Here is a 27,331-nt window from a genome sequence, read left to right as displayed (position 1 = left end):
ATGAAGCTACTTGTGATTAGTACCATCATGCAGGGAAAACCATGGGTCGCCTCTGTTTGTGAGTAGTACCACTATGTTAGGTATACAATAGATTTGTGATTAGTAGCATTAGTGGGTGGGTCACTATAGGTTTACAGTACCCGTGATTAGTACCACTATATGTGGAACATCACAGGCTTACGTTGCCTGCGACTAGTACCATTGTGAGAAACACCACGGGTCTGGGCGTTGCCTGTGATTAGTAGCACTATATGAGCGACACTGTGGGTCTGCGTTGCCTGTGATTAGTACACCTATGTGAGGAACACCATGGGCTTGTGTTGCCTATGAGTGGCACCATTATGTGAGAAACACCATAGGTGTGAGTTACCTGTGTGATGCACAATACTTGTAAGTAGTACCATAACGTTTGAAACACCGTGAATCTACGCTACTTTTGATTAGTACCCTAATTTGAGAAATACCTACTTTTCTAGCGATAAGTACCATTATGAGGGGCCGTTGACCTGTATTTTGGACCCCTTTGGACAACAAGAATCATCGATTCAGAATTGTGCTTTGTAAGCAGTACCTTGGTCAGTAATACTAATTTTTCAATATAGTTTCTGGGAGGGTGAGGCATTGTGGGTCGGATGCACTGATTGTTTTAAGTTCATAATCATTGTTCGTCATCTTTTTGAATTCTAGTCAGTGGATCAATTTTGGAATGATTTTTAACTTTCAGTATTGCGAGTTGACTCTGCTGATTAATTTAAATTCATATTTATCCTTTCATTCTTCATCACGTTTTGAATTCTAGTCATTGGATGAATTTTGGACTTCTAAATTGTCATTGCATTTTGTCTCATTTCGTACCATTAGGAGCTGATGACCTAGATGTTAGGCCCCTTTAAACAACAATCATCATCATCATCATCATCATCATCATCATCATCGTGATGTTAACCAGATAACATTATTGTAACAAACATGTATCCTCCCACTGTCTGGTTCTTTAGTCCCACTCAGTTGCTTAATTATGCTATCAGATTTTGCCTCTGTTGAACCTCTCTTATTTACTCATTTTGTGTTTTCTGTCCAGACTGGCCACCTCACCAACTGTTACTGGGTCATGCTGGGCGTGTGAACTGTCTCCTGTATCCTTATCACACACACCCACGCTATGAGAAGTCCCACCTGGTGTCCGGAGGTGTAGATTTTGCTGTTTGCCTCTGGGATCTATACGCTGGCACTCTGCTTCATCGCTTTTGTGTACATGCTGGAGAAATCACCCAGCTTCTAGTTCCTCCAAACAATTGCAGTGTAAGTACTCAAAATATCTAATTATAATAATGATTTTTTTTTAAATGCTGATGATTGTACGCTAACGCATTGTATAATGTGTACTCTTAGCTAGAGGCCAATATACCTATCAAATGGCCTCTGTAAGCTGCACGAAAGAATAGTGAACTGATGTTTTGTAAGCACCATGGAAGAGAGAGGTCTCCTGACTAACTACCAGTGTAGTTTTTGCTCTCATTCGCCACCGATCATCTGGTTAGACTGGAGAGCGCCATCCAAGAGGAAGGAGCATTTTATCACCAGGTTTTTGACCTTGAAAAGGCTTACGACACTACCTGGTGATATGGAATTATCTCCACCCCTACACAAGTAGGGATTTTGGGGAATTTTGCCCATGTTTATTGAAAACTTCATGTCCCATAGTCTATTCTGAGTTTGAGTATTGAGGGCATACGCTCTATATTATGTTCAAGGAAATGGAGTTCCACAGGGATCTCTACCGAGTGTTACACTGTTCATAGTTGCCATCAGCAACATAGTTCACACTGCTGGTCCTGCAGTCGTTTCATCAGTGTATGTGTATGAGAGAATGCTGCTGCAAGCTATTATCAGAGTTGACAGATGGGTCTTGTCAATTTTTTCAGCTGCAAAAACCTCTGTTATACACTTCTCTCGACATTGGTTTGTGCATACTGACCCAGAGCTCTGCTTGTTAAACAGTGTCCTACCATTGGTAGGTACCTGCCAGTGTTTCTAGGACCTCATTTTGTTAAAAGCCCGGCTTGGCAGCCCCACTTGTCTACTGAAGATTGCCTGCATGAGGATACTTAGCATGCTCAACTCTTTTGTACTGGACAAGTTGGCCGTGCGGTTAGGGCCGCGCAGCTGTGAGCTTGCAACCAGGAGATATTGGGTTCGAACCGCACTGTCAGCAGCCCTGGAGATGGTTTTCCGTGGTTTTCCATTTTCACACCAGGCAAATGCTGGGGCTGTGCCTTAATTAGGACAATGGCCGCTTCTTTCCCGCTCCTAGCCCTTTCCTATCCCATCGTCGCCATAAGACCTATCTGTGTCGGTGTGATGTAAATCAAATTGTAAAAAATATAACCCTGTTGCTATCAGGCTATATTCACCAGTCAAGCCCAAAACAGTGAGGCCATTTTTCATGATAATGCATGTTAAAATGTAAAAAAGTCACTGTTTAAAGAAATCCACTGGTACAAAATTTAAAAAATCACACTAGTACACTATACAATGTAGTTTTAGGAAAAATATATCCCAACATTGTTAATGGCATATTTTACCACAAAAACAATTTCAAAATTTAGGAATTAAGTGATGATAAGCATCAGTTGTCAAATACAAAAAGTAGTCTGTTCAGTAGTGTTCTTGACCGGTCATTCTGAAAATAAGTACATTTAATTCTCTATAACATGATATAACTTCGTTTTCTGTACTCTTATCTTGCCATGAATTATAGCACCTAATGTAAAGAACTGTACATGTACTTTCCGGAGTCAGCATTTATACTTTGAAAAACATTCTCCATGCAGACCCTTATTACACTTAGTAATTATTGTTCTCTTTTCTTTCGTGCTGCATGCAGTACAGTTAGACTCTTTCTTCTCACCCCTTTTGCTCCTCATGGATAATGTATGGCACTTCATTTTGTGGTAATCCATTCCTCCCTTAGGCTTTTGATTATTGATACTGTATAGTGCAGTGTAGACTTTATTTTCACTGATCCCTTCATTTTTCCCTTCTAAAGAATGTAGCTGTTCAGTACCATTCTAGCAGTGATATTGAAAGCCACCTTCTTCCAGTAGCGTACAGTCCACCTCTCATCAAAGTAGCTGTACAACATCGTGTCAGAGGGGTCACTCCCACCCATAAATTTATTATAGGATGTTGTAATTGATGGTTTATGATTGCTGAATGGTCAGCGTACTACCCTTCGGCTCAGTGTGTCGCGGGTTTAATTTCCGGCTCAGTCAACGATTTTAATTGCTTCCGATTATTCTTCTGGCTCGGGGACTGGGTTTTGGTGTATGTCCCAATACTCTCCTCTTCATATTCAGACTCTTCATATTCAGACAACACAGTTCACTACCAACCACCACAGAAACACGCAATAGTGATTTCATTCCTTCATATAGGGTTGGTGTCAGGAAGAGCATCCGACTGTAAAACAGCGCCAAATCCACATGCTCGACACAGTTTGTAACTCGATCTTTAATAGTTGAAATGTCCGTTTAATCTTCGCTACCTTGAGAGTGGTCTCGCATCCGTAGCTCCAGCTTTATGCCTGGTGTAGTAAATTACTACCACTGCAAACCAACAATCACACCAGTACAGTCAATTACATAACGTCTCACTACAACTGCTCATTGAACTTCTAAATCCACATGATATACGACAAGTCTCATCATATTTGAAATGATCAACAACCTGTCAAAGGATATGGTGACACAAGAGGACACTTTATACGTCTTAGTTTTCAACAACCTGAGGTTACAAGATCATTCTAAGACTCTGTTAATGGACATTCGGACATGTTGTTACAGTTTTTAAGGAGCAAAATCTTTTTTAATCAGTGGATAGATATAGTCACCCTTCTGTACACCCAACCCCCCAACCCCTCCCTCATTGTTTTAAGTACTAGAGAATGTTTTAAGACCATATATGAAAACCATCCATATCTTTATACCACTTTTTAAGATTTTCCTCTAAACATATTTGTAGCTGATGATATTTAAAGATTAAACAAAACAAATCATCATCATCATCATCATCATATTCTAAAGGCTTAGCCTTGTCACTCCAGCCAAAGTTGTCTATCTTGAGCCAGTCTTTTCAATTCAGCGTAGGTCTTACACTTCATCCTCAGAAGCAGGCTCTTGAAGTAAGACACTCTGGGTCGTCCTCCTCCTCTTTTTCCAGCAATTCTTCCTTCAATGATATTACAAAAGAACTCCATGCCACAGTTATTTTTCGTTTTTTAATTTCAGTTATCAGATTCCGTTCATCAAAACAAAACATATACTACTAATTTACAGATTTGCTTAAGGCAAATCATATTGTATCGATTTGGTGGAACAATTGTTGTTGATTCATCAGATAGATCGGCTCGCTAAGCGTGAGTTAAGTTTTTCAGCTGCATTTAGTGTGATACTGACCATATTGATTATTGTAGTGCGGCGTATGGTTCAGCAACAAGAACTGCGTTAGACCTGTTAGATAGATAGAATACGCTATAGTGGAGTTAGGTTGGCACCCAGAACTTTGCATACTAGCCCGATTCCCAGCTTACTCACTGAAATGGGAGTTCGATGTTTACGAAAATTACGGCAGCAGATACTCCTTATGTACTGTACCAGGAAAAGAATATTTTCAAGAGCATGAGGTCTTTCTGAGGGGTACCTAGTCCTTAGGAGATGGTACAGAGAGGGAGGATCGCAAGGCAAAATAATAGATATTATAACTTTCTTTCCTTTATTCAATCTCTGGAAGGTCACCCTATTATATCGCCGAATCATAGATATGTACTAGAAAATAAATCCCAGTTTCAACAACAGAATACTGAAAAATTAAGTTGATCAAGTAAAATTCAACTGAATAATGTCCTTTTCAATCAGTTAGGTCCATCATGACTTTCTTGGTATAAATTAATAATAAAGCATGTTGTAAGTAAGTAAGAAATCCTAAAATCCTTTCTATTAGCACTTATGATTGCAGATTATGCTTTCTACATAAATTACGTAAATTTTGTAATTCCTTCTTGTAAACACATCAAACTCAAATATGAAACACTTGAAATTAAATCTGGTCTTCTGGTATAAAGTTCTGAGTATTGTCCTATTGTACTTATTGTACACTTTACATAAATATTGTAAATTGAGAGTTTGATACACTTTCACTATGAATGAAGCACTCAATTGAAATCCTAAAGTTCCAGTAAATGAGAACATACGACATTACGAGAGCACACAGTTATTTGAAAGTCTGTCTTTACTTTTAAGAGTTGTAAAGCGTTAATTTTCCAAGTTTATAAAATATTAAGTAAGTGAGCTTTTAATGTTCTTTGTCAGTAATGACACTGTTTATAAAAGTTTATATTTTTATATTTTATATTATATATTATTATATTTTATATTATATTTTTGAATGGAAAAAGCACTGATATCACCTGACATACGCCTTCTTGTTGAGCTCGAACAGTTGAATACTGCTCTGCAAGCAGCAATCTGGAACTCAGCTAACAACAAACACCACGATGTTCCATAGTACCACGTCCCTTGAACTGTCCCTCGTAGTACCAAGTCCACGTCTATCTGCATCAAATCTCCGTCGTCTCGAGTCAGGATTTCTCATGTTACTAAAAGAGTGGCTTTAACACGAGATAGTCCAACTGACTAAGCCACTAATAAGAGTGTCCTGTGTTGATATGTGCACCATTTGATTTGCACTGTTAGAACTGATTATTTGTCTCATAAATAATCACCATTCACTGGATGAGAAATTTGTCGAAGCACTGCCTATTATCGTAAATTACGATAATTGAAAAATGAGAAATTACACTTTCATTCGAAGCACAGTTTATCATGGGTCACTTTCACAACAAAGAAATAAATAGTTCTTTCTCGTAATATATCGTAATGTTCCTTCTCACTATCACAGTTCTACAAGTATTCATGTATGAGTCCTATACTTCACAATAACACTGAATTACGAAGTTCATTATACTGTCTATCCACATGGGTTGTTTCAAATGGTACAGTCTGTTACGATGATACGCGAACAGTCTTTCGCCACAAATTAAAGTGTTTTAGGCTTTGATAATACTCAAAATAGTCAATGTGTTGCGACCTACACTTACAATATTCTGCGTTGAAACAGTTCAAGACCATTACGATTTAAAGTAGCCGTGCTAACTTCAAGTTTGTAAAGTCATTCACACGAAAATGGAGATACAGTATTTGTCAAGTTCAAATATTGCCGAAATCTTATAAGACTTATGACTTCGATGTTATACACACGTTAATTTCCAAAGTCTGAATGCCTGATGAATTGCAAGTCCAGCCATTTATAAGTTACTCACTGGTATTCACAGGAACTAAGTGTCAACTTGCAGTCTAAGTTATATAAGTATTACGATGTTCCGGCAGAATGAATACCACTCATTGCGTGCAGCATGACATGCGAGCCAGCTGTGAAGAATGCAAACTGATTTGCAACGGTCTGGTCCGCTGCTTATATTCTGTACTACCCAAGGTTGCTTGCCACATCACTAGGGGAAATGTGATTCCTTTCTCGCTTATATCTCTTGAATGCCGTGATGGATTTGATTGAAATTGACATATGTTTACGTTCAGAACATGAGCTACACGATGATGTATGTCTCATTTCTGTATCTTTATCAGCTAAAAAGTTAGAAATTTTCCTTCCAGTACATTCGAGAGAAAGGCGTACAACATGTGGCAGTGACGTCACCCACAGGTTCATTGCTCGTGATGTGTCCTGTTTGCCACGAGGAGCTTCGTATCGAGCTCGCACAAGATGTCGGGCATACAAACACACATTATTGCCGTCCCTTTTCCATATATTCCGGCAAATATGAAATAATGTACTGGGCTGGAACAATTCCTGGTACAGTACACTGCCAAAATTCATAGAATGTCGCAACATCCAAGCTGTCAGTGCCTATTTAATCCTAATACTACTGTACTCGAGGTATGAAAACTAGCCAAATGCTACATGCTGCAGGACTCTTCACTATCTTAGAAGCTCTGCAGTTTGCATTGAGGCAGAAATGGGCAACTTTCTCATGTGAACCAACTCTTTAAGTTTTCTGCAATTCATTGATTCATGTTTCCTGTTACATCCACTGGTAAAGTAGATTCATGACATTCTAGCAAAGTAGTGCAGTACTGCCACCAGAATCACTTTCACGTGGCTTGCTAGTTACGTGGAAATTGTGGTCAACGAACTGGCAGATCAAGATGGAAAAGAAGCGGTACTTTCACCACCTAGACCTATGAACGTACCTGCTACGGATATTTTTTTTTCAGCTATTCTGTACTAATTTGGCTTAGTGGGCATATGAGTGGCTAGCCATCCAAACTCACAGTACGCTGAGAGCAATTAAGAAGAAAATAATTGCTGTATGGTGATCCTCTTTCCAGCCTTTACAAAGAGAGGCCATAGTTTTGTGCTGACTGAGGGTAGGTCATGGAGGATCAGTACATACTTTTACCTCCTAAACAGCGTAGAACCTCTCCACCTAGTATATTCATGTGGTTCTGTGTTCACTGTGACAGAGTGTGCTGATCTCTCTGGCCTAAGACGGAACCTCAGCCTGCAGGAAACTCTCAAACTAATGTTAGATGATGATAATACTGGTAATCTCATCATTCGCTTTGTGTGAGAGTGCATTAATCAAGCGCACATTCAATTTTAAGTGTTCTGTTACTCAGAGAAATTGTTCCCTTTTGATGTGTCAGTGTTAATTTTGGTTTAATAAAAGAATTTTGTTTTATATTTTACTTCATTTTAAAATGGTTTTGTTGAATACATTATTTATTTTCATTTTTGATACCACGTAATTTGATCAGAAAGGATGGTTACCTAGTTGTGCTTCCTCTTAAAACAAAAATCATCACCACCATGAATTGGAAAACAGGTTTTCTAATGTAGCCTTGTTGACCAAATCCTATTATAATTTTCAAATGAGAACAGGCTCTAGATGTGATACAAGATGATGTGATAAACATAGACAACTATTTACAAGTAATCAGTTGTGGCACCATTAATTCTTTGCATTCCTGAATAGATGTATTTCATTCATGCATTCACCTAGGTTAGAACTTTTTCTGGAAGCATCATCATAAGAGGAGTTATTACCTAAACATTGCTTCCACTTCTTTTGTTAATTTATCATCATCAACTGCTCACTTTATGCAGGAAGAAGTTATATATACTCGGATCGAGTTACAGCCGCCACCGACGACGATGATGGTGATAATTTCATGTGTTTATTCCTAGCCTAGTGCAGCCCTTGTAAGGCAGACCCTCCAACGAGTGTGGGTTGCATCTGCCTTGGATGGGAACTGAGTGTTTTTGCAGTGGAGGATAGTGTTGAGTATGATGTGCGAGTTGCAAGAATGCTGGGGACAGTACAAACACCCAGTCTCCGAGCCAAGGGAAATAACCATTTAAGGTTAAAATCTCTGACCCGGCCTGGAATCAAACCCAGGTCCCTTTGACCCTAAGGAGTCTATGCTGATCATTCAGCCAAGGAGCTGGATATTTATTATGATGAAACCATGTGTGTTACTGTCATTGTTGAAATGTCTCTTAGTGTTAAGAGTGACATTGTGTGAGCCCATAAATGTCACAGTGTTCTGCTTATTTGAGACATGTATATATGGCCTGTCTGCTTCCTCCAGCAAGTCAGTGCTTGTTCTACATTAGACATTAGAGATTTACTTCTTTGCCTGAGGTCCTAAGTCAACTTAAAGATATCATATTATGCCAAGATCATTATAACCATAATTTTTGTTATATGTGTTTTAATGTTATAATTATTCTTGCAACATTGTCTTTGTCTGGTATACATTATGTTTTAGTTATCACATAATCTGTTTAATTTTAATTTGGCCAAAGATGGCCACTAAGTGAATGAAACTAGTCCCAAAACTGATGTGATATACTAAAATATGGAACAAAAATGAAATTTATAGCTTATAACATTAGGTCTATCAAAAGACTGTATATAAGAAACTTTTAAGAATGTGTAATTTTCGTCGCCACGCTACAGTCACATTCAGCCTCGTATTTTCGTTCTAATGTTACTGAATAGGTGGATGCTTCTCTACCCTTTGACAGAGACAGTCAACTGGTTCCCCCCCACACACACATACACTTTTTGGAGAAAATATTACATTTTTATTCACTAGGAATTATTTAAAAAAAAATCAATTTGTACAAGCCTGTTGTGTTATCAGTAGGGCCCAGATTTTTAGAAAATGCATATTTTGAACGTTAGTGCATATATAGATATATTTTTCTCTTATGTTTGAATGATTATCTAAGATTTCTGAACGAAATTAAAAATATAATTAACTCTGTATATGTTTTACATTCCTTGGCAACACGAGAAGCCTTCCCTGTTCAAGGACAGTGCTTTCAATGTTGCAGATGGATAATAACCATTTTTACAACAGCTATTTTCTTCTTTCTGATATTTCAATCCATAAGCAACTACACAAGTAGAATCAGGCTGTCTTTGCCAGAAGAATGTTCCAAGCAATCAGTGCTAGTGTACAAATATTCCCCAATTACATGCGTCGACGTAGAATGGTCATTTCCAGCATATAAATTATTTCTGTCCGACAACAGAAAGTCATTGACCCCTGGAAACATTGAAAAAATGTTAATAAGCTACTGCCATGAATCATTTTACAATGAATGAAACATGTTTATCACTTTAATACTGAGTTAAAATAAAATAATGCGTTTGTAAGTGTATTTTGTTTTATTTTTAGTGCATATTTTTGTGCATTTTTTTCAAAATTTTAGTGCATATGTGCATGCATATTTTTGGAGGTTTTAGTGCATATGAATCCGGGCCCTAGTTATCATCTAATTATTTCCTTTATTTTCTTCAATTATTAACAAAATTATTAGCGGAAATACGCACAAGATGTCGTTTGTCCCGGCTAATGGATTTGTATAGCGCCACAGCAGGTATTGGAGGCTTTGCATGTGCTGTGAGGGAGGGTAGCAGGGGTGTGTGTGTGTGTGTGTGTGTGTTTTTTTTCTCGTTCGTTTTTTGCCAAGGTCATGGACACCGAGGTATGATTCACCTGCTTGCCGCACGCAATTGTCAGTCTGGCAGAATCTTTAGTGTCCGTTAGTTTCTTAGTGAGTAGTCAAACACAAAATTATTTTAATTGTATAATCACGCCATACTTCTATTTAATTGTAATAAATGCATAATGTTGTTCCTTTGGTGAAAGTTTTATTGTGAAGTATTGAATCAAAATTTCAAAAGCTATTATTACCACACTTAAATTGGTAAACTGTCAACCTTTACCTCTCTGTCGAAATTTGTTCAGAGAGCATTAAAAAAATTGCCATTTTGTAGCTTGTTTCTTCAGTTTTGTGGTATACAACCCCACCCCCACCCTCACCCCCACCCCCATTTGCTACATCCCACAAACCCAGGTACTGTTTGTTGTTTGTATTATTATTTCTTTTTTTGTCCCTGCTCTTTTAATTCTCAGTCACTATTTCTGGGTTGCACTGCATTAATATAATTCCATTACAACTTGCTGCCTGGGTAAATATTTGAACTTCATTGAGAGCAGATATGATAGCTCAGTAGCATTGTTGTTAGCTTCTTGGAAAAGTGGCCATGGTTTGAATAATACTCAATATATATCAATGATCAATGCTGTCTATCGAAAAATTGTCCTGCAGTTACTGTATAATCCTGAAAACCACCGGCACTTCTTTACAGAAATATTGCTCTTGAAATTCGGGTGCAACTCATATTTAAGCTTTTCTAGCTAACGGAACCAAATTTCCTCCATATCTGGTTCTGAAAACAAAGACACTTATGAATGGAAATTTGCCACCTGGTATTTTCGTTCAAATCCAGGAATCCAGCTGGATGGACAGTGAGCTAATTGAGGGCTGGGTGAAGTATGTTTGGCAACGTCGCTCGGGAGCTTTATTGCGGAAGAAGAGACTGCTTGTGCTCAACAGTTATCGTGTTCATTCGACAGACACCGTAAGTGAAAAACTGATGTGGCAGTAATTCCAGGAGGGCTGACCTCTATGCTATAGCCATTGGATATTTGTGTGAACCGGTTTTTCAAAGCTGCATTGAAACTGCTCTAGACACAGTGGATGGCGTCTGCCTGCGATTGCTCACTGACACCAACTGGACGATTGAAATGACCTGAGTTAGGCTGAGTGGCTCAGATGGTTGAGGCACTGTCTTTCGGACCCCACCTTGGCAAGTTTTATCCTGGCCCAGTCTGGTGGTATTAGAAAGTGCTCAAATACATCAGCCTCATGTCGGTAGATTTGCTGGCACATAAAAGAACTCCTGCGGGACAAAATTCTGGCACCTCATCTCCGAAAGCCGTAAAATTAATGGGACATAAAGCAAAATAACATTATTATTAAAGTTCTGATGGTGGTAGTTCTGATGACGTTGAGTCGTAACTGATTTGCACATTGAACTAGTTTTATTTCTCATTGTGGTGTTTTTATTTATTTTTATTACTTGTTAAGTGTTTACAATTTGTAGTTTTGTGACACATTTGACAAAATTTTTAAAAAATTGGTAAGTAAACATTTGATTTATATTTTTCTAAATTTTGTCATTAGAATTTCAGTTGTGCAGGTCTTATTCAGTGGCGGGTGGTATTTAGGATTATACGGTATCAGTAGCAAGTGATCTATGAATATCTCTTTTCATCTCTGAAGTTTGATGTTTTTTTCTGCTTCTACGATGAAGTGTGTGTAGGAACTAAGAAACATAATATCAACACCAGAATAAAAGGAAAATTCTTATAGTTGGCCTTACTGGTTGAAACAATCTACTATAGCTTAAAATTCATTTCTCCACTTTGACACAAAATGAAATTAAGGAGACTTTTCTGATATTTAAATTGATGCTTTCATGGCTCGGAATTATAGTCGTGATATCTTCTGAGTTTTGTTGTTTATACAGAGAAGCCATGTTTCTTGAAGATTTTTGCTCTGATTCCTTGGACATGAACCTTGACTGACAAAGATTGTTCTAAAATGTCAATTTTGTCATGTGAAGACAGGTGTGTTCCAGTTAAAATGGTGTAACAAGCCAGTATAGGCATACTTAAATTGAGAGATGAATGAAATAGCAAAACATCCCAACACCTTCATTTGCAGAGAAGGAATGTATTTAGTTGCAGCCAGACTTCCAATTCCCTCAAAATTATGAATAAAAGGAAACAATTCTCACTGTTGCTTTACCTGCTAGTGATATCTACTATTGTTGAGTAGTAGTAGTAGTAGTAGTAGTAGTAGTAGTAGTATTTATTCATTCATCATGTCGTTTACATATTTACAGGACTCTGTTTTATATATACATAACTCTTCTAATAACATTATTACTTGAGAAATATTAATCTTATAACTAAACCACATATATTACAGAAGTAGTAGTATTATTATCAAATTATTAATACTTAAAATAAATTGAACTTCTAACTATCTCTTGCACACATTAAATATATTATTATTATTATTATTATTATTATTATTATTATTATTATTATTATTATACAAAATCACACCAACCTCAACAGAGTCGAGTAGATATCAGTAAAATACCACGTAAGGTGAAACCTTGTGTGTGGTAATTTAGAATATTAATTACATAGTGAGAAATATATTTTAAATGATGCCTGAAATACGAGTATGGGTATGAGTGAATGACGGATATGATCAACAGCACATGGTGGAGCATTGAATAGAAATTGGATATGGTGACGTGATATTCTCATTTAGTTATTTCTTCCATAACAGTTTTATTATCCCTGACAAAGGATTTAAGACACTTCAGACTCATTTTCTGACCTAATAAAGTAGTTTGTAAAGAACAGGGAAGGACATTAAAGAATTTTGGAATGAAGTACAAGAAATTGCGCTTTGTTATGCTAAGTTTGGGTTTGTATAACATACAACGGTGGTTCATCTTACTGCGTGTTGAATATTCATGTTTAATGTTCTCAATTATATTTTTGTTTTTGTTAATATATTTGTATATTTCAAGGGCATAGAGCTGTTTTACATTAAATATATTTGCTTCAGCATATAATTGACTACTTGGGTATAATCTTCCTTTCTGGTACATTATTCGTAATATAATGTTTTGAACAACCTGTATTTTATTGATTACATTTTTGTAGGCTCCTCCCCATGCCAAAATTCCGTAGCTAAGAATAGACTGAACTAAAGCGTAATAAACCTCTCTTAACAATTTTATACTGGATATGTATTTTAAGTTATGAAATATATAAACAGTTCTTCTGATTTTCTTTCTTAAATCGGTAATGTGACTTTTCCATTTCATGTTCGAATCAATTAATAATCCCAAATACTTAACATTATTTACTTTATAAATTTTGTAGCAGTTACAATTAAATTTACAGTTGATGTTGTGTACAATTAATTCATTAAAATCGTTTCGTGTATCTGTTACAGAAAAATTCATAAATTTTGTCTTTTTAATGTTTAGAAATAATTCATTATTATCTAACCATGCTTGAACTTTAAGCAGTGCTCGAGTTGCTCTCTGTCTGACGAGATTCCAGCTATCACCCTCAACATAAATGACTGTATCATCTGCATATGTTACGACGTGCGTATGTTCGGCATTTGCTATTGTTTTCTCTAGATCATTAATAAATATAATAAACAATAAAGGACCTAATACTGTGCCTTGTGGGACACCCTTTATTATCCTCATTGGTGTGCTTAGATGTTGATTAATTTTGACATACTGTACTCGATCTGTCAAGTAACTCTCAAGCAAATCCAGCACATTACCCCTAAAGCCGTATTTTTCCAATTTCTGGAGGAGCAAGCGGTGTGACACACTATCGAATGCCTTTTCAAGGTCGAGAAATATCCCTGTGGAGAGCAGAGAAGAATTAAGATTTTCGTATATTCTCTTTGTTAAGGCGGATATAGCATCAGTCGTTCCGAGATTTTTAATGAATCCAAACTGTCTGGGCGAAAGTATTTGGTGTTTTTCTAAAAATTGGTAAATATTGTTCTTTAAGCATTTCTCGAATATTTTTGATATTGTTGTAGTTATCGAAATGGGTCTGTAATTTCTAATGTCACAAATATTTCCAGACTTGTGAAGAGGTTTTACTATTGTTGTTTTAAGCTGTTTTGGAAAGTAACCTAAGGTGAAGGAATCATTGATAATATTCAGCAACGGTTCCTTTAATGACTCTATATTTTCTTTAATAATTCGAGCCGAAATATTGTCTATTCCTACAGCTTTGTTTTCATGTACTTCACTCAAACATCTCTTCAGATCGTATTCTGTTACCGGTGCAAGGAAGCAAGTATGAGGGTTGCGAGCGATATTATTTAATGTGGAGTCGGAAATCTGTCTGTGATGCTTTGCTTTCTCAGTGGTTTCGTTAATAAAATAATTGTTAAATTTATTAGAAATATTTATGTCATCTTTCCAGATTTCACCTTTATATCTGATTTCCTTGATCTCTTCTTTTCTAACTGACCTTTGTGTTATTTCATTGACTATGCCCCAGACCTTACCCCGGTTATTTGAATTGCGATTGATCAGATTCCTATAGTACTCTATCTTTTACCTGCAGTAAAGAACAGTAAACGCTATTTGCTTTACATCGTACCGACATGTCTTATGGCGGCAATGGGATAGGAATGGGAAGGAAGCGGCCGTGGCCTTAATTAAGGTACAGCCCCAGCATTTGTCTGGTGTGAAAATGGGAAACCATGGAAAACCATCTTCAGGGCTGCCGACAGTGGGGGGTTTGAACCCACTATCTCCTGATTAATGGATACTGGCCGCACTTAAGCGACTGCAGCTATCGAGCTCGGTAAAGGAGAAGAACAGTAAACAATCATACCTCTACCTACATGCAGATAGTGTGCCAGATAGCTCTGAACAGGGCTATTTTAATCTATTCTCAGAAATGGAACTGGAAGATGATAATTTTAAAATCTCTATTATATAAAGCCGTACGGCTGACTCACTCACTGACATAAATGATTGACCACTTCCAGATGTGGAAGAAATGTGAAATTTGGCAAAGTTACAGCTATTAGCGTGTAAGGTATGGAAAAATTCCAAAAATTTTAAATTTTAAATTTTTGCCCCCCTCCCCCAAACAAAATGGCGGATACCGTGATGCAGTGCCCTAGAAAATTAATATTTGGCAAAGTTCTAGCTCCTAGCCTGTAACCGATGTAGAAATTGCAAAAAGTTAAAATATTTAATATTTCATCCACTAAAAAATTCGAAATATTAAGCCAAATTAAATGACGGTGCAGGCTTTCGTTTCGAGCTCTCTTGTGGCTAAACGGTAATTGTTATTGTTACCGTGTTTTTGTGGTAGGTAGAGGTGAAAGAAGGTGCGGGTGTGAACGGGTCTCAAACTACGAAATTAAAGTTAATGTAAAATTTAACAAGGTTATATTTTCTTAGCAAAAAACAAGAAATAACAATAATGGCAGGTACAGAGTAGCAAAACCACTAATCGAGAATGTACAATTACAGGATTTGGGCTGCGAGAGCCAGACACACAATTCTGAGCAATTAGCCCAGCATTACGATATACCGAAGTCAACAAAGGGGCAGAAGACCCCAATCAAGCCCAGGAGCACTTGCTCCAAATTACACAGTAAAGCCTCCTCGAGGCATACAACACTCAATTTTCGAAAAAGAGCCACTCGCTCTCAACTTTAAGCCTATCAAAGGCCACACCAAACTCCACCTTCAAGTTGTCCTCAAAGGACATATACACAGGGGTAACATAACCAACCTACTGAGGTCTATTAAGTGAGAAAAAGGTTAATTACTTGACCTCTAAAATAACAATGGAGAGGAGGCGATCTGCACTCCTAATACACTGTTTAAAACCCTAATCTGGCACTAGGCCACTAATGCAAGGGCTAATCCCATACTACTGAGGTGACTTAAGAAAAGAACAATTTACATTACATTAAGGAAGAATCGGTAGTGAGAAATAAGTTCACCTCAAAACAAAAGGAGTGGGAGCTCGAGAGGGTAAAACACTCTCTATCCCAATATGTAGCTTTAAAAGATAATAGATGCTAAGAGTAGTTACATTTTAGGAAAAGGTTACATGGTAGAAACGCTTCGGACCCGCCCCGAGAGTTAAACTGCTGAGCTAGCAAGAAAAGAAGTTATTAAAAGGCCATTACCTTGGAGTAGAACTGCTCCCCGAAGAAAGAGGCGCTTCCCGCCCCCTGCTATGTACTTTACACACTGAAAGATGGTACTGAAGTGGCGCAGAGACCGTAAAATCAGCAGTTTATATACTCTCACGGAAAGTTCGAGGCGTTTCAGGAAGGAAAACACCCGCCCACAATAATTTTATTGGTGGATAAGGAGAACCCCTACACAATATGAAGAAGAAACACATTATTGGTGGAAAATTAATTAAAGAAATTCGGGATTGGCTAGATTCAAAACAAGGGGAAAGAAAGGGTTAATATTGCCAACTTAAACAATGACTGAAAGAAATTTAGCAAAGAACAAACTTTTGAAATTAAATTTTCTCCAAAAAATACAGTTCTTTCACTTCGCACTAGGGTGCATCGTTGTAGTTCTTCAGTAGTGTCCTCTAGAAGAGAATGTTCACACTTCTTACTACAAGCAAAACAAAAATACATCGAAAACAACACAGTTCAGAAACTTCAAAATTTCCAAGTAGTGGCATCTTCAGGGTAACTTGAAAATTAACACATAAGACCAAGTTCAGACTTCTCCCGGCAGGGGAGTTTCAACTGGCGCAAGGTTTAAATAAGCGGCGTGGAGGTGTACCGCCCGGTACAGACCTCCCCCCCCAAAAGTTCCTCCGAGGGGGTAACACAGAAGAACATAAACTTTTGTTTGAAAACAAGGTCCAAGTTATGATGTTGCTATGGAGATTAATTGCAGAAGCATTTATCAAAATAGTGAAAATTTGATTTGATCCAGTTTCAAAGATTCTCGTAGTAACTGCTGAAGTGATGTCTTTATGTTTGTAGAAGTTGAATTCAGAAGAAAAACTTTTAATACTTGAAAGTGAAGAAAAATTTTCAAAGTCCACCAAATATTGCTGTTGAATTCCCAAGTGTAGTAATTGCTGATAGTAAATGTCCATGTAGTTGATTAAATATTTCGATGTTGATTAAGTTGGATGGCCAGACCGGCCGTTGCAGCTTGCGTCCAAAGGCGGCCGCTCGGACCCCTCAAGTACTCTGAGATACCGCTCGCCCGCACTATGAGGGGAGCAGTGGTGTTGAAGCACGCCGCGCCCGCGGTGAACATATACAGGCTGCGGGCAAGTAGCAGGTCGTGCGCCGCACATCAGCCTTGGCCGGGAGGAAGGCTCCGGCTCGCCGTACACCTGTCGTCCTTGCTGGAGTAGAGGGGGCCCTTCCTCTATCCCAGTCGCGGCACGGCGCCGCGCGGCTGCGGGGGCACTGAAACATTAAAGCTAGGCGGCAGAATTTTGTTGGACCATCATCTTTTTTTTGAGGGCACAGGCTTTGTGGAGAGGTTGAGGGGCCAGCGGCGTGCAGATATCCATGGCATTTTATATAAGCAAGCCACAGTGTGTGGGGAGCAGGAGATGGGAGCGTGGTAATGGCCGTGGCAAGGACAGAATGGCAGTTTAACGGTTCGGGGAAGGTTTTACAAAATGCTTACATATAAAACAAAATATTATAGAAGGGGCAGAATGCCTTAAAAGTGAAAACTCAAAAAAAATATAACCTTCATATTCCTTTCAAAATAATATGAAGCAAGTTAACACAGAAATTACACCGGTTTCACCTGTGACAGGTGAACCCTAAATATCCTCTCGGTGGCTGGATTACTTAATAACAACGTAACCGGCGTAAGGAAGTCGAGAATGATACACGGCCCATGAAATCTGGGGGCAAGCTTGCCCGCGGGAACAAAGTTCTTGACCATCACCTGGTCACCTACCTTCAAATTGGTGGGTCTCCGTCCACGATCATATCTTTCCCTAACCTTTTCATGAGACACTTTAAGATTGGCTTTAGCCTTCTTCCAAAGATCTTTAATATTGTCCGGGTCTATTGTCTCGGGTAGAATGTCACTCAGAGACCAGAGGTTAGAGAGCGGCGTGTTGGGAACAAACTTGAACATCAAAGACGCTGGAGTAAATTTATGTGATTCATGAACCACCGAATTCAAAGCAAAAGCTAACCAATGCAGAGACGTGTCCCATCTAGAATGATCTTCATGATGATAGGCAATAAGCGCGGACCTGAGATTACGATTAACCCGTTCAGCCAGAGATGGTTGAGGGTAATACGCAGAAGTCGACACATGAGATATGGATAGGTCAAAGCAGAATTTACGAAATAAATTAGATGTGAAAGCCTTAGCATTATATCAGATACAATATATTGACACGGACCAAAAGAAGCAAAGATAGAATTTAGACAAGTAATGGTGGACTGAGCGGTAGCCAGCTTAGTCGGAAATAACCAGGAAAATCTTGTAAAACCATCTACGAATACAAAGATGAACTTGTTGGCATTTCCCTTCGACTGGGGGAAGGGTCCTACATAATCAATATACAGGCGTTCCATGGGGCGCGACGCTTGATGAGAAGACAAAAGGCCTACCTTGGTGGACATGGTTGGTTTACTAAGCAAACAGGATTTACAAGCCTTTACTAGTTCATGGATTTCACCGTCCATCCCCTTCCAGATGAACATTTCACGAAACTTCTCACGAGTTTTAAAGATGCCTAGATGCCCTCCTAATGGGTTCTCATGATAGTACTTGAAGATCATAGGTACAAGAACAGCTGGAACGACAACCTTCATCATCTTATCATGCCTCGAAGGGCAACATAAAACACCATTCCTCAAAACATAAGGGACGACATGTTCCCCAGAAGAAAGGGTTTCCATTATCGGAGCCAGCGTCGGATCTTCACGTTGGTATTTCTCGATATCCCTAAAGAGCATGGGAGCATCTGTTAAGATGGCATTAACATCAGATAGCATGGACTCGGGAGGAGATGAACTATCGACCGGTTCGTGGTTCTCAACGTCGTTGGAAAACATACGGCTGAGTCCATCAGCGACAACATTTTCGGTACCTCTGATATGCCTGACATCGAATTGGAAGGCAGAGATTCGGATGGCCCAACGGGCTATACGATCAGTACGACGCGGCCTACCTAAGACCCAGCTTAAGGCTTGATTATCTGTCTCCAGGTCGAATTTGACATGTTCCAGATAGAGACGGAAGTTTTCTAAGGCAAATAAGACTGCCAAACCTTCGAGCTCATATATGGAGTACTTTGCTTCTTGAGCCGATAGAGTCCTAGATGCATAGGCGATGGGTCGCCTCCCTAGTTCAGTCTCTTGAAGAAGGACTGCCGCTACTGCTGACGACGACGCGTCAGTTTGTACGATGAATTTCTTTGAGAAATCAGGCATAGCAAGGACAGGGGCATTACAGAGAGCTAATTTAAGATCTTCAAAAGCGGCTTGTTGAGAAGGTCCCCACTCGAATTTGATGCCTTTCCTACGAAGAAGGTTTAAGGGCGCCGCTCTATTAGCGAAGTTAGGAATAAACTTCCTGAAGAAATTCACCATACCAATGAACCTGGCGATACCTTTAATGTCCTTGGGAGGTTTAAAATCACGGATGGCCTGTGTTCTAGAATGATCGACGGCAACACCATCAGGTGACACAATATGCCCTAGGAATGACATAGAGGGCTTAGCAAATGCAACCTTGGACAACTTGACAGTTAACCCAGCCTTACGAAGGCGATTGAGAACTTCTCGCAGATGATCTAGATGTTCTTCAAAGGTCTCCGAAAATACGACGACATCATCCAAGTAGTGATACAAGTACTCAAATTTGATGTCGGAGAAGACCCTATCTAGCAGCCTAGTGAGTACAGCTGCTCCCGTGGGGAGCCCGAAAGGCACGCGGTTGTATTCATACAAATTCCAATCCGTGACAAATGCTGTAAGATGTTTAGACTCTTCGGCCAGGGGAATTTGATTGTAGGCCTGATTCAAATCCAAGATGGTGAAGAACTTGGCCTTATGGAACCATGAAAAACAGGAATGAAGGTCGGGAAGGGGCACAGATTGTAACACCACCTTCCGATTGAGAGCCCTATAATCAATGACAGGCCTGAAGCCCCCTTGGGGTTTCGGGACTAGAAAAATAGGCGAAGAATACGCCGACTTAGAGGGCCTAATAATACCATCCTTCAACATCTGATCGATGATTTCTTTCAGAGCCTTCATTTTAGGTGGAGATAGCCTATAAGGTGGAAAACGGACCGGAATCGAATCCGTGACCTCAATTTTGTATTCGATAAGGTCAGTAACACCAAGAGTATCAGAGAACACCTCAGGAAACGACTGACACAACTTACGAATACTATCAGCCTGCTCCTCAGGTAGATGTCTAAGGTCTAACAACATCTCATCCTGGGTAGGCGAAATAGATGAACATGATGCAGAATTACATTTTAATAAGGGGATTTTACAATTGGAAGCAAATTTGAAAGTGCACGACCTACTCTGAAGATCGAGCACAAGACCAGTGTGAGAAATAAAGTCGGCTCCCAATATGATGGGGCAAGACAAGTGCTTAGCCACAAACAATTTGATTTTCCATGTAAATTTAAAAATACGAATTTTGACATTTACAGAACCGAGAATTTCTAATGGAGATGAATTAGCCGAAACATATTGAACAGGAGATGAACCATAGTCAGGTAGTTTACAAACCGATTTCAATTTTGAATACCATTGATCCGAAATAATTGAACAAACACTGCCTGAATCTAATAGAGCTGTTATAGGCTCATTATTTAACTCAATTTTAAGAAAAGGAACAGGTGCGGGGGGTATCCGCCGCAATCCTAAGACACTCTTTGGGGCATTCAAAAGATGGATTTGCAGATTGAACGTTCCCTGAATTTTCGACCTGTTTACCAGGGGCTGAGCCTCGGGAAGAGGGATTAGTTGACTCAGCCGAAGCCGCTAGTCACTTATTATTAGTGACATTGGTGGAAGTTGCACCAGAAGTTGAGCAGGAGGGGGTGCTATTTGAATTTGGGCAATTTTTGGCGATATGTGAGAAAGCCCCACATTTAAAGCAGCCTTGTGATGAACCAGCTCCATTATTTGCCCTACTAGACTTGATCAATGGACACTTGTTCCGAAGATAGTCAGGCGACCCGCAAGCATAACATTTACGGGGTGTGACTGGTCGGCGAGGTGGAGGCCGAGTATTACTAAACGAAGGAGGGGTTCTTTCGCGACACGCAAGGAATCGGCGTATCTAACTCCTTCCGCTGAGACGGCCAATGCTTCAAGTTCAGAGAAGGTTTGCGGGCACGCCGCGAAACACAAATATGACCTATAGGATGGTGAAATTCCTTCTACAATAGCCTGTACAATCTGATCTTCAGGAAAATGAAGAGCAAAAACCCTAGTATAAAACTTAATGTCTTGTATGAAATCAGCCAGATTTTCATCCAATCTCTGTACTCGATAATAGTACTTCTGAATCAGAGATGACCTTGCCCTAGCCGGGATAAAGTTAGCTAGCAAGTGGGCGTGGAAGTCTTCAATAGATGATTGCTCGGCAATGGCTCTTACTATTTTGTCTGAGAGAATACCTATTGCATAGGGATAGATGATTTGCAAAATCTGACATGGAGAAAGAGAAAAAACAAGGGCATGATCCTGAAATTCAACTAAAAACCTTAAGAATGAAATAACTTCATTGGTAGTGTTAACCGAAAACTTCGAGATACCTCTGAGCAACATTGCCAATGGATGAGGCAAGCTGCTGAACCCAGGTGACATAGTAGGTAAAGGTTTCAGTGGCAAAGAAGTTTCAGAACGTGCATTATTCAACGATGCAAGGCGTTCGGACTCGTTGTCCAATGGGGCAGAGATCGTTTGAGCTCCAACGGTTATCCTATTAACTTCTCCCTTAGGAGGCTCTTCCTCGCTACCTACATTCACCGTAGCGGGTAGATCAGTTTTGGGAGGAACTTCCCCAGTTAACAATTGAGTGACCTTACTAGATAATTCAGAAATATTTTCGAGCACCGTACTAGCTTCCTTCCTCTGAACGTCATTCAACTTTAGAGACAACAGATCGTTAACTCTATTTGAAAAATGAAATAGCCTGGCTTGCACACGCTTAATTTGATTAGGAGAAGGATCATTTTCGTCAAAAAAACTAACTACAGATGCTAGCCCAGTAATATTCTCGATGATCGTGGAAAGAGAGTCGTCAATTTCTTTGTCTCCCAAAGTGGGGATGGAAATGGGCAAATCAAGGGACTCTCTAAGCTTGTTTGTGTCTACTGCAACCGTGCCTCCAGATTGCACATTTCTAATAGTTAATTCATAGATCAACTCCTCCTTGCGCAAATAGTTAAGATGGAGAACATCGCGAGGGCCGGGCATGATGACAGAACAATTTTGAAACAGAAAAACTCAAAAAATTCCAGCAACAGAGAAAATTGTTAGAGTTCGAATCAAAACAATGTTTAGCCGTCAAAAGGGGCTAAATTGAGACCCATTCATCCACGCTCTGCTACCACTTGTTACCGTGTTTTTGTGGTAGGTAGAGGTGAAAGAAGGTGCGGGTGTGAATGGGTCTCAAACTACGAAATTAAAGTTAATGTAAAATTTAACAAGGTTATATTTTCTTAGCAAAAAACAAGAAATAACAATAATGGCAGGTACAGAGTAGCAAAACCACTAATCGAGAATGTACAATTACAGGATTTGGGCTCCGAGAGCCAGACACACAATTCTGAGCAATTAGCCCAGCATTACGATATACCGAAGTCAACAAAGGGGCAGAAGACCCCAATCAAGCCCAGGAGCACTTGCTCCAAATTACACAGTAAAGCCTCCTCGAGGCATACAACACTCAATTTTCGAAAAAGAGCCACTCGCTCTCAACTTTAAGCCTATCAAAGGCCACACCAAACTCCACCTTCAAGTTGTCCTCAAAGGACATATACACAGGGTTAACATACCCAACCTACTGAGGTCTATTAAGTGAGAAAAAGGTTAATTCCTTGACCTCTAAAATAACAATGGAGAGGAGGCGATCTGCACTCCTAATACACTGTTTAAAACCCTAATCTGGCACTAGGCCACTAATGCAAGGGCTAATCCCATACTACTGAGGTGACTTAAGAAAAGAACAATTTACATTACATTAAGGAAGAATCGGTAGTGAGAAATAAGTTCACCTCAAAACAAAAGGAGTGGGAGCTCGAGAGGGTAAAACACTCTCTATCCCAATATGTAGCTTTAAAAGATAATAGATGTTAAGAGTAGTTTTTTGCAGACAACTACTTCATAACCTCTAAAAAAGATCCAACTAATAAAATACAAAGAGACCTAAAAACCATCATCAAGAACATTTCATTTCTGTTTAATGACCTTGAAAAATCCAAAATGATTATCATGAATCCGAAACTTCCCACAGCCAAAGCGCTACCCAAGATCCATAAAACAGACATCCCCATAAGACCCATTATCAATTTCAGAAACAGTCCGACCTATGAAGTATCTTGATTCATTCACAAATTCCTCAAGTCACACTATCGTTTTCAAGCCAACACATCAGTAAAGAACTCCTTAGAATTCTGCAATAAGATCAAACACTTTAATTTATCCAAACACCACACTCTGCATTCTTTTGATATTACCAACATGTACGCTAATGTTCCCGTTAACAGCACCGTACAATTGATCAAAAACAATCTCTCCAAATTCAGCAATTTAAGTATAGGCGAAATAGATGAATTTATTCGAATTCTTGAATTTACTTTGAACAACAATTTCTTCACTTTCAACAATGTCATTTACCAACAGATAGGTCTTCCCATGGGGTCACCAGCTTCAGGAATCCTTGCAGACATCTACATTGATCATTTAGAACATTCTCACATCATTGGCAAGATCAATGGCATTCAACACTGGACACGCTTTGTAGATGACACCTTTGTTATTTTAGACTCCCACGTTACTAACAGCAACACAGTACTTGGATTTCTCAACTCTATTGACCCACATATAAAATTCACCATAGAGTCAGAAAACAATAAAGCCCTTAATTACCTGGACTTAACCATTAGGCGCAACAGCAACAACACTTTATCCTTCAATATATACAGGAAACCCACCCACACCATCAATACCATCCATCAGACCTCTGTGCACCCAGACATACATAAAAAAGCAGCTTACAATAGCATGGTCCTCAGAGCATTAACTATCCCTTTATCTCGCAAGAATTACAAAAAAGAAATTAATACCATCTACAGCATTGCAGAACACAATGGTTTCAATAGAACCTTCATCAGCAGAATCATCAATAGATACAAAAGCAGACCCAAGACTACCCTAGTTAAAGATTCCGCTCCAAAAGAAAAATTTTCCACATTCACTTTCAATAATAGTAGCATTTACCGAATTTCTAACATTTTCAAGAAACACAGCATCAAAATAGCTTACAGAACCTCCCACACCAACTCCAAACTCATTTTCAATCCACACACTGTCAACAAGAACAATAGCAACATCAACAACAAATATTTGAACTCCGGAGTTTACAAATTAAAGTGCCAATCCTGTAATTCCAGCTACATAGGTCAAACAGGCCGCAATTTTGTCATAAGATACGCCGAACATCGCAACGCTCTCAAATATAATCGTTTTTCAGCTATGAGCGAACACCATAAAGCATCCAGCCACAAATACACTTCGATAGATAAAGACCTGAAGATCTTGCATTATGAGCAAAAAGGCACCTTGCTCAACATTCTCGAGAGCATCCACATCGATTTAGATCAGTTTATGAACCCCACTCACAATTTAAATGAAGTCAGCGAGAAAAAGAACATTCTACTTGAAACATTCATCCCATACATTTGTCAGAATTTCCATAACACAAACAAACCCCACCTCCATCTCCCCGACTCACCACCACTCCCCCCCCCCCCCCCTCCTCACACCAACCCTCCCCCTCCGCTCCTTCCAACCTAGCAAATACAGCCAACCAACAATAGACTCGATCACGCGACCAAGACCGTCACTTTGAGAAGGCCACGCCATTCGAGCTTTAGAAGTCAGTGAGTAAACTAACATCCTCTTGAAACATTCATTCCTTATATTTGCCAAACAAACCCACCTCCATCTCTCCAACTCAACACCCCTCCCTTCCTCAAACCCGCCCTGCACCTCCCCTTCCCCCTCCGCTCCTTCCATCCTAGCAAACACAGCCGAACCAACAATAGACTCGATCACGCGAACGAGACCGTTACTTTGAGAAAGCCAGGCCACTAGAGAGGACACCACCTACTGCACACCGTAAGTTTAAGCATTCTTCACAACCATTCCACACTTTTTACTTATCAACCCATGTTTCTCATACAACCTCATTTTTTCCATTACAGATTAGAACTTCATTGACGGTTTCCACTAGATTACTACAATTTACTATGCATCTGTCTTCCACCTAACACAGCTTCTCATATTTTTATATGCGGCTCTTCCGACCCCTCTATAATAAGGCAAAACACCAGCCAACATTATGAAACAACAATGAAGAAAGGGACCGCTAGATTGAGAAAATATCGAGAATGCTGCTATTTCTAAAGCCTTAAATTTCATGGTGTTTTTTTCTCCTTATCACAGGCTTTTCGCCTGCAGGTTAATTCAGGCTTGGTTTCTCTCAAAATGTTTGCTCCTGCTCTCCTCCTGACCAATTTGAGGTGATGGGTTTCCACTAAGATGATTTTAACAGCGATTTCAAACTGTTTTGTGAATTTTATAAACCAATAGTTTGTAAACTATGAGGTCCACAACCTCACCATGTGCTACTATTATTCATTTCCATCTACATCATTTGTTTTCTCATTCCCTTGTTTCTTAGGTTAACGCAGTTTTTAGTATCTATTATTATTTCAAATTAACACCCGTTTCACTGAATTTTGTCACAATAAGTTGTTTTTTGCTCTGCATATTGATGTAAATATTGTATATTTGTGCTAATTTTGTTTCCGTATAGGCTCTCTTTTGTTTGTTTTTTCATTTGCGCTTTCATTATGTTTTTTAGCATGTTTTCAAATCATATTATGTAAATTATTCCAACCCTCCTAATTTTTTTCACTGAAGATGGCTCAAACGAGCCGAAACATGTCTGATCTTGTTTACTCCGTCTAATGACGGAATATATGATGTATTGATTTGGAGGATACTTTCATTTTTCGCCATTGTAAAGTCATTGGCCATATCTAGACCGACTTTCGTTATTCTAGCTGCCTTGCAAGTAGGGGAAAACGGAGGGTACATGTGGAAACACTATTGAAATTTCGGCCTAATTTATGATTCTTAAGCAATTTATGGCGAAACCCGTTGAGATACGGCAAAACCTCAAATAACCAAAATTATAGGTCGTTTCATCGTCAACCTGCCTGCGAAGCTTCAAGACTGTAGCTGTCTGCCAAGTTGGCAAAATTATTTTTCAATTTGTGAAAAGTGGGCGAAATTTGACATGGATCGATACGTTAACCTCTTTCTATGGCATAAATGTGCCTAAGACAGTAATGTAGACGACTAAAAGGGTCGTCTAACGCCGCAATCCGTACCTCGATATGACGCACCGTTTGCTCGCAATAAATTTCCAAACGAAAGCCTGCACTATTTAGCGTGCACATTGCCTGGCTCTATCTTATCCTATATATATATATATATATAAAGCCGCAAGGCTAACTGACTGACTGACTGACTGACATTAATGTTTGCCCAATTCCAGGTGAGCTAGGAACTTGAAATTCGTCAATCTGATAACTATTAGGCTGCAACGCAAGGAAAAATTCCAAAAAGTTGAAATTTTTCATATTTAGCCCCCCTTCCGCCCCATCAAAGTATTGGACTAAAATTTCGTGTTAGACCCTTCCAGGTGAGCTAGGAACTTGAAATTCGGAAATCTGATAGCTATTAGGCTGTAACCCAAGGCAAAATTCAAAAAAGTTATAATTTTCCGTATTTAGCCCCCCCGTCAAATCAAAATGTCGGACTCAAATTTCGGGTTAGACCCTTCCGTCCCAGATGAGATGGAAATTTGGAATTCGGCAGTCTGATAGCTATTAGGCTGCAACCCAAGGAAAAATTCAAAAACGTTCAAAATTTTCATATCTAGCCCCCCTTCCGT

At 39.1% G+C, this 27,331-nt stretch overlaps 1 protein-coding gene across 3 annotated transcripts in view; it reads left to right on the top strand.

The window, feature by feature from the left end:
* Positions 1-27,331, top strand: part of Rbcn-3B (WD repeat-containing protein Rbcn-3B) — a 438,089-nt gene that overhangs the window by 189,952 nt on the left and 220,806 nt on the right. For all 3 annotated transcript variants that reach the window (XM_067147119.2, XM_067147118.2, XM_067147117.2), the window contains exon 13: positions 1,082-1,302. In XM_067147119.2, coding sequence (XP_067003220.2) covers positions 1,082-1,302 — 221 coding nt within the window. The remainder of the gene's footprint in view (positions 1-1,081; positions 1,303-27,331) is intronic.

This window comes from Anabrus simplex, chromosome 5, assembly GCF_040414725.1.
Source record: "Anabrus simplex isolate iqAnaSimp1 chromosome 5, ASM4041472v1, whole genome shotgun sequence".
NCBI classification, from domain to species: Eukaryota; Metazoa; Arthropoda; class Insecta; order Orthoptera; family Tettigoniidae; genus Anabrus; species Anabrus simplex.
The sequence above is the reverse complement of the archived record's forward strand: the minus strand, read 5'-3'. Positions and strand labels throughout refer to the sequence as shown.